General features: G+C 40.1%; 1 protein-coding gene across 1 annotated transcript in view; it reads left to right on the forward strand.

The window, feature by feature from the left end:
- Positions 1 to 18,771, forward strand: part of LOC117530093 (NAD(P) transhydrogenase, mitochondrial) — a 68,422-nt gene that overhangs the window by 2,025 nt on the left and 47,626 nt on the right. Inside the window, 3 exon segments of the mRNA XM_034193028.1 lie at positions 5,748 to 5,855; positions 10,075 to 10,187; positions 13,072 to 13,181. Coding sequence (XP_034048919.1) covers positions 5,748 to 5,855; positions 10,075 to 10,187; positions 13,072 to 13,181 — 331 coding nt within the window.

The raw sequence follows: 18,771 nt of genomic DNA on the forward strand, positions 1-18,771 counted from the left end.
CCAAACAGAGGGTCACCCCTTTGAGTCTGGTCTGCTTGAGGTTTCTTCCTTAAATCATCAGAGGGAGTTTTTCCTCACCACTGTCGCCTGTGTGCTTCTCTTGGGGTTGGTAAGGTTAGACCTTATTTGTGTGAAGCACCTTGAGGCAACTTTGTTGTGATTTGGCGCTGTATCAATGAAAATAAATTGAGTTGAAATTCTAGTTCTGCATTTAAGTTTGAACTTTTCAGTCCATGCACGGTATCATAGTGACCCTTGAAGCTGAACCATCACTGTGTGGCCCAGTGAAATCCCACTCCTCACCCCAGACTGATGTGGATTAGTCACAGCTCTTAAAGAGTTGTTTTACACACGTGGGTACATGTAAACACAGACTGAAGGCATCCAGCCCTGCAAATTGGTGGTTTCAGTCACAAACTGCTTCAGATGAAACCCCTGCCATGTCCAAGAATTGTAGAATTAAAGTGGTCACAATGGTTGAGATGTGAACCCGAGGAAAAGAAGTGATCCATGATTTTGGGTCCAAAGTTGTAGCCTTTCAATTTTTGTGTGATGAATGGAAGACAAAAAGAAATGTTTGGCAGACAGTTTGGACTGGAATGAGCTCAAGAGATTATGTTGCAGTAATGGAAGAAAAAAAACAAGTTTTATGTACCAATTTTTAAAGTGGTTTAAGATCAGTAGACACAGACAACATAGGCCAGTTCAGTATTAAGGACTTCAATCAATCAATCAATTTTTTTTATATATAGCGCCAAATCACAACAAACAGTTGCCCCAAGGCGCTTTATATTGTAAGGCAAGGCCATACAATAATGATGTAAAACCCCAACGGTCAAAACGACCCCCTGTGAGCAAGCACTTGGCTACAGTGGGAAGGAAAAACTCCCTTTTAACAGGAAGAAACCTCCAGCAGAACCAGGCAGTCTTCTGCTGGGACTGGTTGGGGCTGAGGGAGAGAACCAGGAAAAAGATATGCTGTGGAGGGGAGCAGAGATCGATCACTAATGATTAAATGCAGAGTGGTGCATACAGAGCAAAAAGAGAAAGAAACAGTGCATCATGGGAACCCCCCAGCAGTCTACGTCTATAGCAGCATAACTAAGGGATGGTTCAGGGTCACCTGATCCAGCCCTAACTATAAGCTTTAGCAAAAAGGAAAGTTTTAAGCCTAATCTTAAAAGTAGAGAGGGTGTCTGTCTCCCTGATCTGAATTGGGAGCTGGTGCCACAGGAGAGGAGCCTGAAAGCTGAAGGCTCTGCCTCCCATTCTACTCTTACAAACCCTAGGAACTACAAGTAAGCCTGCAGTCTGAGAGCGAAGCGCTCTATTGGGGTGATATGGTACTACGAGGTCCCTAAGATAAGATGGGACCTGATTATTCAAAACCTTATAAGTAAGAAGAAGAATTTTAAATTCTATTCTAGAATTAACAGGAAGCCAATGAAGAGAGGCCAATATGGGTGAGATATGCTCTCTCCTTCTAGTCCCCGTCAGCACTCTAGCTGCAGCATTTTGAATTAACTGAAGGCTTTTTAGGGAACTTTTAGGACAACCTGATAATAATGAATTACAATAGTCCAGCCTAGAGGAAATAAATGCATGAATTAGTTTTTCAGCATCACTCTGAGACAAGACCTTTCTGATTTTAGAGATATTGCGTAAATGCAAAAAAGCAGTCCTACATATTTGTTTAATATGCGCTTTGAATGACATATCCTGATCAAAAATGACTCCAAGATTTCTCACAGTATTACTAGAGGTCAGGGTAATGCCATCCAGAGTAAGGATCTGGTTAGACACCATGTTTCTAAGATTTGTGGGGCCAAGTACAATAACTTCAGTTTTATCTGAGTTTAAAAGCAGGAAATTAGAGGTCATCCATGTCTTTATGTCTGTAAGACAATCCTGCAGTTTAGCTAATTGGTGTGTGTCCTCTGGCTTCATGGATAGATAAAGCTGGGTATCATCTGCGTAACAATGAAAATTTAAGCAATACCGTCTAATAATACTGCCTAAGGGAAGCATATATAAAGTGAATAAAATTGGTCCTAGCACAGAACCTTGTGGAACTCCATAATTAACTTTAGTCTGTGAAGAAGATTCCCCATTTACATGAACAAATTGTAATCTATTAGACAAATATGATTCAAATATGATTACTTGACTAAAATGAGATGGAAAGTGCAGCTTTTAATAATAATCCTATCTTCCTTTCCTACCTATAATTTGTGTTGTGAGGATGTTTGTTGGCACCCGGCATTATTCCGCCAATAGCTCCGCTAAAACGGGTCCGATCCAAGGAATGGATTATTATCACGGCCTTCCAGATTGGGGATTTTCAAGTTGAAATTCTGTGCCACTCTCGAGTGTGGGTTGATTTCTTGCTGTTACATTTCTCAAAGCCTTCATCTTTACCACCATGATTGTTTTAATCTCGCCAACATCCCACCGATCGGGAGAGTTCAGTGTAGTTACCAGTGTTGTGTCTACTCTTTTAGCACAAAGGAGAAATCGCTGCCAGACATTTTTCCATCAGCCACAGTCTGAAAATAAACTTAACACATCAATTAATAACAAAAATAAAAGTACTTCATCTTTATCAGCGGACTGCAAACCAGCTTTAGAGGTGCATACCTCCACCTACTGTATCAAGAATGTGTGGAATAGTTGCATTAAGTATTCCAAGTCTGTACAATACACAACTTGAAACAATGGTAAATAAATGGATTGCATTTATATAGCGCTTTTCCATCTGCATCAGACACTCAAAGCACTTTACACTAATGCCTCACATTCACCCTGTCACTAGACAGCAGGAGCAACTAGGGGATTAAGGACCTTTCCCAAGGGCCTAGGCTGGGATTTGAACCAGGGATCCTCTCGTCTCAGCCCAACACTTAACCACTAGATCATCCATCACCTCCTCCAAACAATAAACAATAAAATGAAAAATAAAATAACTAAAATATACAATAAATACTTTGGGAAACAGCATGTTTGATTTTAGCATCTTCATACAACACTTTAAAGTCTGTGAGAGCTGTGGTTTATTTCCAGCCGAAAACCACAGCGTTGATGTGTTGATTGAAATAGTGTACTTACTTATTTCTTCTTTTTTTTTCTTTTATTTATACAAAAAACTGTAACAATTTTGTAACTACTCTTCACCCAGTTGAAGACTGGTACATCTGATAGCAATAATAATAGGTCATATCAGTCAGTGTGTGCATGGGTAATATTTTGCTCCAACATTGATGACATCACATTCATCCAGACAGGTGTAACATTCCTTTTTTCTGGATGAGAAGTCAGTAGGAAGCAATTTTTTTATTTTTTTTAGACCTAGAGCCAGGTTTTTGTCACACCCTGTGTTTCCATTTTGACCAGTCTGCCTAATTTGACCCGTCATAGCCACTTTTCCTGATTGACATCTGTGGAAGCGGTTAAGACTCCGCCTGATAAACACAGTCATTTTCCTGGTTTCATCTGGCCCATCTCTGCAAAATCTGAGTCCACTTGTTTTTCTTGCAGGACAAACTCCAGATATTGGAAGCACAAGGACTGTAAGGATTGTTGTAATGGAGACTGGGAAAAAGTGAAAACCATTAAATTGTTGAGCTAGACTGCTAGACAGTCGGACCCGTTTCTTGTAGAATTTGTTTTTTTCCCCCCTTCTTTTTCCTTTGGGTTTGAAAGCCTCCCGTTCTAGTTCGTATGTTGTAACAAGACAAATTCTGACTGCTTGTTGTGACAAGGCTAGTAAACACTGCCTGATCGTTTGTATGTGATAAAAATCAACCACCAACTGGAGTTATATGTCAGAAAACCAAGGCGCATCAAACAATGTGTAGGATTTCACAAAGATAGCATTGCTGTGTTTTTAGTTAAGTGAAATTTTATATTTCAAAACAAAAGTAGCTTAATCGCCTTTGGCTCCCTGGGGTGGCGCTAGAGTGGGTCTCCCTTTAAGCGCAGATCTTCCACCAGAACCCTGGGAGTTTGATGTCCTCGGCAGTATCTTAGCTGTTCCTGGAAGTCCAGTTGTCTGGACATAGAGCTTAGATGTATCCTGAATCTGCTGGAGCCATTCTCCCAGTTTCAAAGTCACAGCCCCAAGCCTATCACCACTAGGACCATTATGGCCTTTACCTTCCAAGTTATTTCTGATTCTTCCTTCAGCCCCTGGTGCATCTCGATCTTCTCATGCTCTTTATTTTTGATTTGGGTATCACTTGGAATTGTCACATCTGCCACAACTGTCATTTTCTGCTCCTTCTCAACCACCACTGTCTGATTGGTTGACCAGCACATTTGTGTGGAACTTCAAGTCCCACAGCACATTAGCTCTGCTGTTCTAAACAACCTTAGGTTAGGTTCCTCACTTGAACTGTGATACTTCTCGTCTGTATTTGTCATAGACGTTCCTATATGCTATCCCAGCTACTTGGTTTTGCCTCTGAATGTGCACTCTCATCTTACATCTTGAACCTTGATACATGCTGGACGGTTTCTTTAGATACCTGTCTGATGTGGTAGCCCCCTGCTTCTATGGACCTGGTGCTCTGGACCTATTCTTGTGCTGCTATGATCAGAACATCTGGCTGTCCTTCAGCCCAGCCTTTGCCAACCATTGGTGGGATTTCTCAATGTCAGCTAACCCCTGTATCTGCTGATGGTACATCCCATGGAGGGCTCTGGTCTTTCATGACATCTCATCTTCCTCCTTATCACTATCTGCCTCCTGCTTTTTGGAATTACTCACTTACTGATTTGTCCATGGGGGCCAGCTTCTTAATGTATTCTTGATGATGGTCAGTTGCATGTGTCATCTGGAGTTCACCTCTAGTGTTGGTGTCCACATCTACATTGGGTTCCTGGGGAAGTCTATCAGTGTCTTGTTGGCTTTGTGTAGAACTAAGCACTCCAGTGTCCATGTGTGGCGCATTGAGTCATAGGCTTTCTTGTAGAAAATCCAAGCCACACTCAGGTTGGTCTGTCTGGTCTTAGAATCCTGGGTCATTGCTCTGTCGACCAGCAGCTGGTGTTTTTGCCTCTGGTGGTGTTTCTGATGCCCTTCTAAGCTGTCTTCATGAATGGACTTGTAGCTGCTCAACTTGGTTGCAGAGATGTTTGGCAGGAGTTCTCATGAAGAACCATTCAACTTGTTAACTTAGACACAGTTCATTTATTGAGAGGCGATACAGTTTTGAAGTATTTGACCTTTAAGTGGTATTGCACAGGGGCATACTCACTTCTCTCGTATAGGGCAGTTGACACATTTTGCTGATCGATAATGCATGTACGTGCGGCCCTGATGATATAAATATTGCTAAAACTTACTGTTAACCTGAGCCAGTGAGCATGAATGAAGCAGAAAGTTAATTGGTCAGTTCTAATGGAATTCGTTTGAAGCTGGCAGGGTCATATGTTTAATATTTAAGTGGTACACCTACTTAGGCACACATACGTTTGCTGTCCTGTGAGAAGGGCTTTAGCACATTCACAAGCATCATAAAACCATATCAAAGTCACAGCAGGCAGCGGACGGTCACTGGGGAGCAGGGTCAACTACAGAACAGCACCCCCCAAGGACAGAAGTGGGGGCGGAGCTCCATTAAACCACTAGTTTTAAACACTGATACATCAGCAGTGAGTAATACTGCTGTCACCGTTGGAATGAATTATCCTCATTTCGGAGTTTTTGAGAATACTTTAGAACTGAATATCTTTCTTACCATTTTAAGATGTGTCTCGAGTTACGGACTTTCTGTTGCAAAGGTCCAATACCCCATCGCTGAGATGGTAAAGATGCTTCGAGATGCTGGAAGAACATCAGAAAAAGAGATGATGAAGTACCACCGGTGGTTGTTGAAGCACTCCTTGGTGGTACAAAGCAAAGATATGTTCAAGTCATTAAAAGAAATAGAATTAATCACAAAATAGATTTTCATTAGCCCAGCTGGTTTTAAGTGTAATTCAAAACAAAACCAAAATGAATCCAACTTCTATGATTGTTTCTGTCTTCCATAAATAATGCACTCATGTGCTTTTTAAGCTTGATCATATAGCAAAAATAAATAAATAAATACATAAATAAATGGTGGTTTACAATAAAGTGCAATGAGAAAGTATTTTGTCTATATCTCACACGCCATTGTTTCAAGTAGACTCAGCTCTGTAATTATTGGGACACCGACAATATTTGAAATTTGTCTCTACATTACCGCAGTGGTATTGAAATGAAAAGATGTGTATGCAGTGTAGACTTTGAGCTTTAATTCAAGGGTATAACAAAAATATTGCATTAACCATTTTTGGAATTATGACCATTTTTATACACAGACCCTCCATTTTTAATCACCATTAGGTACAGTAGTGTTCAGAATAATAATAGTGCTATGTGACTAAAAAGATTAATCCAGGTTTTGAGTATATTTCTTATTGTTACATGGGAAACAAGGTACCAGTAGATTCAATAGATTCTCACAAATCCAACAAGACCAAGCATTCATGATATGCACACTCTTAAGGCTATGAAATTGGGCGATTAGTAAAAAAAAAAAGTAGAAAAGGGGGTGTTCACAATAATAGTAGCATCTGCTGTTGATGCTACAAACTCAAAACTATTATGTTCAAACTGCTTTTTTAGCAATCCTGTGAATCACTAAACTATTATTTAGTTGTATAACCACAGTTTTTCATGATTTCTTCACATCTGAGAGGCATTAATTTTGTTGGTTTGGAACCAAGATTTTGCTCATTTACTAGTGTGCTTGGGGTCACTGTCTTGTTGAAACACCCATTTCAAGGGCATGTCCTCTTCAGCATAAGGCAACATGACCTCTTCAAGTATTTTGACATATCCAAACTGATCCATGATACCTGGTATGCGATATATAGGCCCAACACCATAGTAGGAGAAACATGCCCATATCATGATGCTTGCACCACCATGCTTCACTGTCTTCACTGTGAACTGTGGCTTGAATTCAGAGTTTGGGGGTCATCTCACAAACTGTCTGCAGCCCTTGGGCCCAAAAGGAACAATTTTACTCTCACCAGTCCACAAAATATTCCTCCATTTCTTTTTAGGCCAGTTGATGTGTTCTTTTGCAAATTGTAACCTCTTCTGCACATGTCTTTTATTTAACAGAGGGACTTTGCGGGGGATTCTTGCAAATAAATTAGCTTCACACAGGCGTCTTCTAACTGTCACAGCACTTACAGGTAACTCCAGACTGTCTTTGATCATCCTGGAGTTGATCAATGGGTGAGCCTTTGCCATTCTGGTTATTCTTCTATCCATTTTGATGGTTGTTTCCGTTTTCTTCCACGCGTCTGTTTTTTTTTTTTTTTTTTGTCCATTTTAAAGCATTGGAGATCATTGTAGATGAACAGCCTATAATTTTTTGCACCTGCGTATAAGTTTTCCCCTCTCCAATCAACTTTTTAATCAAACTACGCTGTTCTTCTGAACAATGTCTTGAATGTCCCATTTTCCTCAGGCTTTCAAAGAGAAAAGCATGTTCAACAGGTGCTGGCTTCATCCTTAAATAGGGGACACCTGATTCACACCTGTTTGTTCCACAAAATTGATGAACTCACTGAGTGAATGCCACACTGCTATTATTGTGAACACCCCCTTTTCTACTTTTTTTTACTAATAACCCAATTTCATAGCCTTAAGAGTGTGCATATCATGAATGCTTGGTCTTGTTGGATTTGTGAGAATCTGCTGAATCTACTGGTACCTTGTTTCCCATGTAACAATAAGAAACATACTCAAAACCTGGATTAATCTTTTTAGTCACATAGCACTACTATTATTCTGAACATTATTGTATTGCGGAAAACTATGTGTAAGGGTTGTTAATACAAATCATATCTTTTACAGCCAGTGCATAGATACATGAACCTTTTCAATTCACTGAATGTATCTTGAACGTATTTACATCAGTCGTTAGGAAATACAGTGTGTGACCATTCAAGACTAGTGAGGGAAGCCACCAAGACACGCTCAAGCAGCCACATGCTTCTGTGATAGGAGAAACTGTATATCGTGCAACTTTTGTCTGTTGCATCACCGGTTATAGAGCTTAATGTAGAGTGGAACAGCTTTTTACTTTTCTCTGTTTGAGGTGCGGCTCCATCCAGAGATGGGTGTGGTATCTGTTCTGGAAACCGTCCTGTGCACCGGCAATATTTCCTGTATATTTGCTTTGTGAATTGTTCTGTAATTTATGTCTGTAGCATGGCCAAAGCAGACGGTCACCCCTTTGAGTCTGCTCTGCTTGAGGTTTCTTCCTCAGAGGGAGTTTTTCCTTACCGCTGTTGCTCTGGGGGTTGGTAAGGTTAGACATTACTTGTCTGAAGCGCCTTGAGGCAACCTTGTTGTGAGTTGGCGCTATATAAATGAAAATAAATTGAAATTGAAAGAGAATTCCAATTCCACAAAGATCTCCAGTTTGCCAGAAGGAACATGGGAGTTTTGAGCCTAGATTTGTTCTGGTTGTGTGTATTAAAGTCCCACTCCACCATGAAGCCATAACTGGTGGTACAACAGACAAAAGTTACATGATGTGCCATGAGTGCCTTGGTGGCTTCCCTCACTTGTCTCTTTGTTGCATATGAAAGAGAAATTTATGGAGCTGATTGAATTCCTTTATTGCCTTCAGTCCATCAAAGGTGATGCTTTCAAAAGCTTTGAGAATGAGTTATTTAATAAGTGTTCATGGAATTAAAATGATGTTAAATGGTGTCTTAGCTAAATGCGTTCACACACTGTAAACGTGGATATGAGACCACACGATGCAATACAAGATGCAGACTGTACTGTGAAGACCAGAAAAGCAAGATGTGCGTGAAAAGGACCTGGAATTTGCATAGGTAGGAACAGACCTGTGTGCGAAGAAGGAATGAGAAGGGGGAAATGGGAGGAGAAAGGAAGGAAAAGGTACAGCGGACGCTTGTGTAATTGTCCTGCCTCAGACGTTTGATCCTGCCTGGTGCAGCTGCTGCTACTTAGAGCATTTGTACTTGATTAGAGGGAAGTGGGTGGTCAGAGAAAAAGAGAGAAACGAACTTCATCCTGATCACTCATTTGCTGGGTTTCTATTTTTTCCTGCATTTTACTCTAATACCTTCTCTCCATTTCTTGCATATTTTTTTACTCTTCATATCTGTCTGCCTGCTTTCTTTTGTCCCAGTGCATTTCTGACATGATTCATCTTTCTGCGATTCTACTATATATTTGTATGTATAATCAGGACTAACAGTAAGAGTGTGACATTTACCAGTGTAAGATAACAAAGCGCGCGGAAACTCCCATGCATAGGTTTCCCAGTGCATGCAGACTGCCTGGCATTTCAAGAAGGGTAAAACCCCTACACGTCTGCTCTGTGCAGACCTTTAAACATGCTGTGCACAAAGAAATAAACCAGTAAATGGCGGTTGGTTATGTGCAGCAGAGGTGGAGGAGATCCAGCCACCAGAATTCAGTGGCTGGTGTAAAGTTCTCACTTTGATTGCACGCCACGCTTAATTGAGTTTGAAAACCCATGTATACCCACCAGCACAACAATGCATGTCCAGACAGTGCAGTGGAACGTGCGCCCACGCCTGGAGGCAGACCACAACTTTGGTCTATTTTTCAACCATTTTATTTATCTTCTTGAACTACTGGCTGTTCAAAAGCAGCTGTCAGCTGCACAGCTTTATATTAATACATGTTAAAAAACTAAAAGCGCTGCAAAGCTTAATCAATGATTCATCGACTGCTAAATTAATCAGCAGCTATTTTAATAATTGATGAATCATTTTGTCTCTTTTTGTTTGTTTGTCTAATGTGCAAATTCTTTGATTTCAGCTTTTCATTACTAGTTTCTTTTTTTGGCAAGTGCTTTGGGAAACCAATCATTTTTCACCATTTTCTGACATTTTGTGGACGAATGAACAGATTAATCAAATATAAAAATAATTGTTTGTTGTATCCCAACTGGAAATATTCTGTTCCTTCCTGATTCAAAGACCAATATGTGTTTTGTTCTTTAAATCAGCATATTCTTGCTCCAGATTTGTAATTCACCTGGTTGCTGGCTGGATGCCTGGTCAGCTCATTGTGCTGTTGTCTGAAGCTGGTGTGCCATGGGATATATAAATGGATTACATAAACGACGCTGTCCGTGGTAATCTCTTTTTCTTCTTTGCATACTTATGTAAAGACTTTAACTAAATGTCCAGTTTATTCAAAGTGATCGTGATCGAACAGTACTTAACGTTTACACATACGAGGGCTGTCAATAAAGTAACGGTCCTTTTAATTTTTTTCAAAAACTATATGGATTTCATTCATATGTTTTTACGTCAGACATGCTTGAACCCTCGTGCGCATGCGTGAGTTTTTCCACGCCTGTCGGTGACGTCATTCGCCTGTGAGCACTCCTTGTGGGAGGAGTCGTCCAGCCCCTCGTCGGAATTCCTTTGTCTGAGAAGTTGCTGAGAGAGTGGCGCTTTGTTTGATCAAAATTTTTTCTAAACCTGTGAGACACATCGAAGTGGACACGGTTCGAAAAATTAAGCTGGTTTTCAGTGAAAATTTTAACGGCTGATGAGAGATTTTGAGGTGATTCTGTCGCTTTAAGGACTTCCCACGGTGCGAGACGTCACTCAGCGCTCTCAGGCGCCATCATCAGCCTGTTCAAGCTTAAAACCTCCACATTTCAGGCTCTATTGATCCAGGACGTCATGAGAGAACAGAGACGTTTCAGAAGAAGTCGGTTTCAGCATTTTATCCGGATATTCCACTGTTAAAGGAGATTTTTTTAATGAAAGACGTGCGGACGGGTCCGAGCGTCGGGATGCAGCCGGCGCAGGAAAAACACCTTCGTGTTGATAACATTTGTAAAATCCAGGCGGCTTTTGATGGCTTTCAGTGGAGTGAGTATATGAGAAATTGTGTAACAGCTGGACATGTTCCAACTTGTCCTTAAGGCTTCCAACGGAGGTGTTTTTCCTGTGGCGGAGCGTCGCGGCGGCTGCGAGCCGACGCTGCAATCCGCCCGCACGTCTTTCATTAAAAAAAATCTCCTTTAACAGTGGAATATCCGGATAAAATGCTGAAACCGACTTCTTCTGAAACTTCTCTGTTCTCTCACGACGTCCTGGATCAATAGAGCCTGAAATGTGGAGGTTTTCAGCTTGAAACAGGCTGATGATGGCGCCTGAGAGTGCTGCACGACGTCTCGCACCGTGGGAAGTTCTTAAAGCGACAGTATCACCTCAAAATCTCTCATCAGCCATTAAAATTTTCACTGAAAACCAGCTTAATTTTTCGAACCGTGTCCACTTCGATGTGTCTCACAGGTTTAGAAAAAATTTTGATCAAACAAAGCGCCAGTCTCTCAGCAACTTCTCAGACAAAGGAATTCCGACGAGGGGCTGGACGACTCCTCCCACAAGGAGTGCTCACAGGCGAATGACGTCACCGACAGGCGTGGAAAAACTCACGCATGCGCACGAGGGTTCAAGCATGTGTGACGTAAAAACATATGAATGAAATCCATATAGTTTTTGAAAAAAATTAAAAGGACCTATACTTTATGGACAGACCTTGTACGTTTGCTATAAAGTTGCAAACTAAATTTTCTCAAACTGCAAATGATATGTTACTTCATATAGTTACATCTACTTTATATAAAGTTATTTAATCATAATAGTCATAAAGCTGATGAGTCTAAAGCATTTACTCCAAAATTTGCATCTTTAAAAAACTAGTTGAAAAGTTTACAGTTGATCACCAGGACAAAGGCTGAGCCTTTTTCATTATTATTATTATTATTATATTTTTTGGATTTCCTAGAAAAATTCCAGGCCCTGTCGGGAGGGACAGACGGAGGCCCAGAGATTGATGAGCAAAGTGATCACACATGAATGAGTTCACACCTTTCCCCTTATTGTATGTATGAATTTATTTAAATTTCCACTCATTTTTTCTTTCATGTGGACTATAGCTTACATAGGGGATGTGACATTAGTCTGGCCAACTGGCTGTTCACACAGTTCACACCGTGCCATGCGTGCTGAGACATGGCTGGGGGGGTGATCCAAAGGTGATCTTGTTTGTTTGTAATGTTCCCCATTTCATGAGTGTCTGCCCACACATGTGCATCGCAGTGGCATGTTGAGAGGTGATGTTCTTCATGGCACAATATATGTTCTCCATCTGTAAGTTGCGAGGACACAGTGGTCAGCTGTTCCAGCGTGGACATGATAGCTGTCCAGATGTGCAAGCTGTGCTGGACAGCGATTGCACTCCAGCCACCATTAGAGCAATCCGCACCTCAACAATGTTGGATCATGGTGTGGGGGGACTGCACACTCGCACACCATTTTTGTTGCACTCTCACGGGGCACTTAGAAAATGCGGGGTCATTCACGCAGCTAAAAAGTGGTCACCTGCTCTCTACTGTCATGCTGGCTGCACGAATGGCTCCACTTTTTCTTAGTGCCCCGCGAGTGCTGTTGGATGTTCGTGGATGGCACCTGGACTCCGACTGACTCCGGCAGAGAGTGGGTCAAATGGGCACTCACAAACCATTCACTGTCATTTGCGCGCTGGTGTGAAGGCTGCCTTGACTGTGCCATTTGGCCAGGGTTCAACGTAGCCAGTGATTTCGTGCAGCCCCTCGGCCGCAGCACGATATGTCCGACCTGGGTTCGACATGCCATGCAAATGTTGCAAGCATGATCAGATGGCAGTGCGACCTTATCTTGCCCACTGTTTGAATGGGTTTCCAGCATACATAAATGAAGAGTGCATGTGCTGTGCCTGAATGGATGTGACAACTGCTGATGAGGCATTTCAGGCAGCTATGATTTATCACGAGTGGCATTCGAATCCTCCTTCATGCACCTCGTGTTATGTGTGAAGGGGCCCTTTATGATTTAACAGATATTGTTTGACAAAATGCACATTAGGGGATAAAATATGTTTGAATAATGTGTATGTAAACATTATTACATAAATCGTGAAATGGTGACTTTCTTCATTCATTGTTAATCTGTTGACAGACTTGGTTCTGGTAATCGGTGCTAATGGCACCATAAACTCTGCCACCCAGGAGGATCCAAACTCTATCACTGCTGGCATGTCTATGCTGGAGGTCTGGAAGGCGAAGCAGGTGAGACATCTGTTATTTACATGTGTGATAATGATTCTGTCCTGAAGCACAAAAACTAACCTAAAGAGGAATGGAAGATTTTACAACGGGCGCGTTGCTTTTAAAATGAAAAAACTGAAAAGCCCACAGCAGACCCGCCGCACTTCCAGGGGCATGCATGGAGAAACGCACACATATCTAAAGACAAACATGTTTGGACACACACATAGCCACAACACTGTTACACTTCCAGGTGCAGTACCATCCTGATCCCATTAGTGGTGATTGTGTCACTGTGGAATGACGACATTTAGAGCATCCCACTGGCACCACTCCGAGGTCTGGGATTTATACAACACTCCCACCAATTTCCACACTTTCCCAGGGGAAATCAAAGATGACATGCTACCTAACTACACACAAACAGGCTCAGTTGCATGGACGTAAACACACAAATACTCACTTGGGTGTACAATAGTGAACATATGGGATGTGTACCGCAGAAGGGTGGAAAATTAAAGGAAAACCCAAAATGTACAAGTAATAAGTGGAGAAACACAGTAATTCATAAGCTCAAACAGAGGTTGTTGCATGATGCAGTTTACCAATTACTGTCCTATTATGCAGGTGTTTGAGACCCTTTTTTCTTTTCCTTATTTCTTTCAGTCTAACAGCCAATGTGTAGCAAGATGGATGATCTTAATGATTTTCAGCTGGTGGGTTGAGTTAAGCCAGTAGGTGCAGGAGAATGTTTGTATTCGCCCTATTGACATTTCAAATCCCGCAAAACCTCGGAGAGGTCGCCTCGCTGCGAGATCTCAGTAACATTGAGAACTGCATTGATATGCTCTGATCACGCTGCACTTTAACCGCTGCACACAGACAACACCATTAACATCGCAACATAAAACTATTTTTATATTGTGCCCAAAACTCTCGTGAATATATTCTCTGGATTTTTAGACGTAGTTATTGTGTTTATTTTATATAAACATGTGAGAATCACAGTCTGTCTCTCTCTGTTATTTTCAATGGGAGCTGCTGTGAGCTACGCTCTCTTCCTGATCATGTCGTTCTGGGGGAAAGTGAAGTTTGCTCTTTAACGTCTTGATTATTGTTCTTTACAACACTGTTTGTCCTCTTTGTTCAAGACTAATATATATAATATGTCTGAAATTCGGTTTGCATTTATTAAATTCCACACAGATTAAACGTAGCAGACACAGATTTTTTGTTATAATTGTTTTAGCAAGATTTCAGGGTATCATGCAGCAGTCTCTTATTAACATGACGAAAAGCATAAAAAAATAAATTTTTGTAGTATAATATTCATTTACAACTGTCATCGTGTTGATTCTCTATATGTTGTTTGACTGCAGCGACTCTCTGGCACGCAAGGGATTATAGGATACGTCAATAGGGTGAATAAAATAAGGCTATCTGTGGTGCAAATTTGGTGAGATCCTTGAAGTAGTTTTGACGTAATCCTTCAAAGCCTATATAAAGTGACTCTTAAATGTTGGCTACATTTGAATGTCAAACAGTTTATTTTATACTGAAGAGTTTTTAGATTTTTTTTTTTTAAAGCAGAGATATTAATTTGATCCAAGACAGACGTATGAGGAATTGAAGTGTTTTTATTTTCCCCATTGCTAAAGACGTGACGTTTGTTATGGTCATGTTAGGGTCAACTTTCATGTGCAGCTGCTATGTTTGTTTGTTACAAAACTGACTTTAAAAATCAAAGTGAGTGTATCTGATATAATCCAGGTAATGCACACCATGTTTCTTTGTTGCCCTTTTGTAAACAAAGTTTACAAATTTCTGTATTTATTGGGGGGGCACTAGAGTGCCTTGATTGGAGAGTGACGTCAACTCAGAACATGGCGCCATGTTGGGTTCAACTGCGCTGAACTACTGAATGGACCTTTTATGTTTTCAACATTTTTTTTTATATAATTTAACCACATACAGCAACACATCCAGGTACAGACACTATCAAAATAAACATCAAAATAATTAAGCTATCAAATTTACATAAATTTACAATTTATGATGATTTATTTAAATAATTTAAAGCCTGATTTATGCAGCTGCTGCTCCGTAACTCCGTGTCAAGCAACAATGTGCGTGACAGTTTTAAAGTTCTCCGTCTCTGGATTATGCTTTATTCTGGACTAATTTGACCTTCAACAAGCTTTTCTTTCTACAATCATCACCTCCAAATCAAGCTAAACTGTAGCCTACATTTACCTCTTTTACCAACTTTGTGCTGTAAATGTGATGCAGACTTTTCTGATCCATTTATCAGCGTGCCCACTATAAAAACTGTTATAATATGATGGGAGACAAAGGATTAAAAGCAGAAAAGTGTCAAACCACAGCCTTTTGTGTCTGATTTAACAGGTGCACGTCAGGCAGCGGGTTCCGAGTCTGAACACGGTTTGAAAAACGGTTGGACTTTTAATCACAGAAATGATTCCTCTCCCACCTTCCACAAATCAGCGAGTGTCAGAGCTGAACTTTAATTTGTACCTCTGCACGTCCAGACTGCTCGGAGTTTTTAATGGAAATACATTGTGATCGGACGGGACATTTTATCCAATGTGAGCGAAAAATCCGCTGTACAAAATTTGTTATATACTGTGTTTATTACATGGAAAACAATACAAAAACTCTGGGACTTTTTTGTCCGGTGACTATGAATAACTGGTTTATACGACAAGTTGATGACGGTTTAATTGAGTTTTACTGTTATATGGGACTGAACAATTAATTTACCTCGCAAAGCTTTGATAATGATGTTGGCTTTCATCCCACACAGCTGACTTTAGTTTCCCAAATGTTTCTTCTGTTTGGAACTGAAGGGAATCTCTACATCTTGAAGCCCTTGTGTCTATTCGTGCCTCCAAATGCACAACAATCCAGCATTTTAAGTGAATAAATAAATAAAATAGCTGGATTTACATGTAGACACATGAACTGCCAAATCTATTTTTACCCCAAGATGACACCACGAGTCACATGACCGATTTTTTTTCAACTTCTCATGTTGCCACTATTTCTAATAAAGGCACTCTAGGGGGCACCAGTCTCCCTGGACTGGTCAATATCATATTTGTGCTGACATGTAGAGATTGTATCATTTTTGTACTATAATGTAAACAAACATAATTCGGGTATCGCCACAAGAATTGTGTGACTTGGAGCTGATACAATAACCATGACAACAGTCCTACTTCAACATAGGACGTATAGTGACCAATAGTTTTTCATAGCTTCATCTGACCAATCAGCTTTCATTAAAGTTGTTAGAGAATGTCTTATGTGACTAAACCAACCAATCCGGTTCATAACTAGAGCACCGTCCTCATAGAGCATAACCCTCCGCCAACACTAGTTCCCAATTCCACAAATTTTTTATCTTGGAAAACATTTGCAAGGTCAAAGTCCTGTTAGAAGTAGCATAAGCTAAAATGTAATACAAAATATAGATCAAAAGGGCTTTTCAATGTTAGAATCAAATGTCCGCTAAATTCGCAATACGGATCAGATGCAACTCAAAATTAGTCTATTCACTGGGAGTGGCAGTTTGTGCCTCATTGTCACATATGAGAGTGACTGAGGCACTTTTGATTGAGATATAAGACAACATGTACACCAAATGGGCTTTTCAATATTAAATTCAAATGTCCACAAAATCCACAATCCAGATCAGATCCGGATCAAACTTTGTCATGCAGTAGTGAGTGCCAGTCTGCATGTTTGATTAAGATATAATGTAAAATATACATTAAATGGGGTAAATTTAATTGGCCACAAAATCTGTTATCTGGATCAGCTCCTGATCAAATTTTGTCAGTCAATACAGGATACCATCCCACATAATGCTGTCAAATATGAAAGAAATTTGATATTGTTTGACAGAGTTATGAATTTTTGACAATTCATTCAATGTTAAAGATAGGGATTTTTCCTGAGTTTGACCTTTGACCTATAACCTTGAAAAAGTAATCAGTTCTTGCCTATCAGAATATAAATCTTAAGTAAAAATTTAATAAAGATATATATATATAAATTGTGGGCTCCAGGCTGTTCACAATCAGACAAACAAACAAACAAACAGGGGTGAAAACATTTCTTATTTATTATGTCCGCCAAGGACATAATAAAATCACAGCCATTTATTTATTTATTTGTCTGTCTGTCTTTTAGCAGGATTATGTCAAAACTACTGCAGAGATTTTGACAAAATTTTCACTACAGATAGATAGAAAGACTAAATTTTGGATGTGATCCAGATCCGGATTTTGAATCAAGTTTCAGTTTATATAAGCTCTGAAGGATTACTTTTAGTAGAATTACGCCAAAACTACTGGACAGATTTCGACTAAATTTTCACCACAGATACACATTATGCCATGGAAGACTTAAATTTTGGAGGTGATCCGGATTCTAGAAAAAAAAAAAATTCACTTTATATAGAATTTGAAGGATTACATCAAAACTGCTTTACGGATTCTCACCAAATTTGCACCACAGATACATATTAAGGCATGGAAGACTCCACTGAATATTGGAGGTGATCCTGATCCAGATCTGGATTCTGACTCAGGATTTCACTTTATATAGTCTTTGAAGGATTACGTCAAAAAAACTGCACAGATTCTCACTGTATCTGCACCACAGATGCAGTATTACGGCATCGAAAACTCCACTGAATTTTGGAAGTGATCTGCATCCGGTGTAACAGTTTGTCTTCCCCCTGGATAACAACCCCCCCCACCCCCCGGGCTAAGATATATCTTAACCCCCACCCTGGATACCCCCCCCCCCAATATTTTGTCAAAATGAAGTTCATCTGCAAGGTATGTATGTTTATTCGCAGACTCTTGGAACTTCACATATAGCAGCCCTAGTAAGATACCTTTCCGTACACAAATAGATCATCAAAGGTCAAGGTCACAGGAAGGTCAAACACTAAATTCAACTAAACAACTTTCCTGGTCGCAGTTTTTGAAATTTTGCCTCTACATTTGTCATGAACATAGTGATAGGCCTTGCCCATAAGCCATTACCTGGGATAAGCGATTGACCTTGACCTTTAGGGTTTCGCTTGAGGTCAAATGTCACCTAAATTAGGTCAAACCTTTAAGGATTATGTCAAAACTACTTCACAGATACACCAAATTTGCACCACAGATAGATATTAGGTCATGGAAGACATCAGAAATCTCTGACTGCTCTTGTAATTTTTTATTATTACCTCCTTTTAGCTGTCAGAGCAGTGTGTTGCTGTCTAGTTTACTCTATGTTGTACAGAGGAGCCTTTTTTCTTACATATGAACTTTAAACACTCAAATGCAACCTTGTTTTGTGTTGGATTTTTAATAGCATTACTCAATCTTCACAAAAAGAGAAATAACTTTAAAAAAAGGGTTTCAAAACATTTACAAAGGGTGATGTTGCAGTTTTACAAAATTGCTATCACTTCTGAAATCTAATTAGCTTACACACATTCAAATGTTGGTTTTAGAACAGTTATCAAGACCAACATGTGAGGTATTTGCATGGAGATGCTGGTGTTATCATTTTGGGTAAATGTCCAGTC

Source organism: Thalassophryne amazonica, chromosome 17 (genome assembly GCF_902500255.1).
Source record: "Thalassophryne amazonica chromosome 17, fThaAma1.1, whole genome shotgun sequence".
Classification (NCBI taxonomy): Eukaryota; Metazoa; Chordata; class Actinopteri; order Batrachoidiformes; family Batrachoididae; genus Thalassophryne; species Thalassophryne amazonica.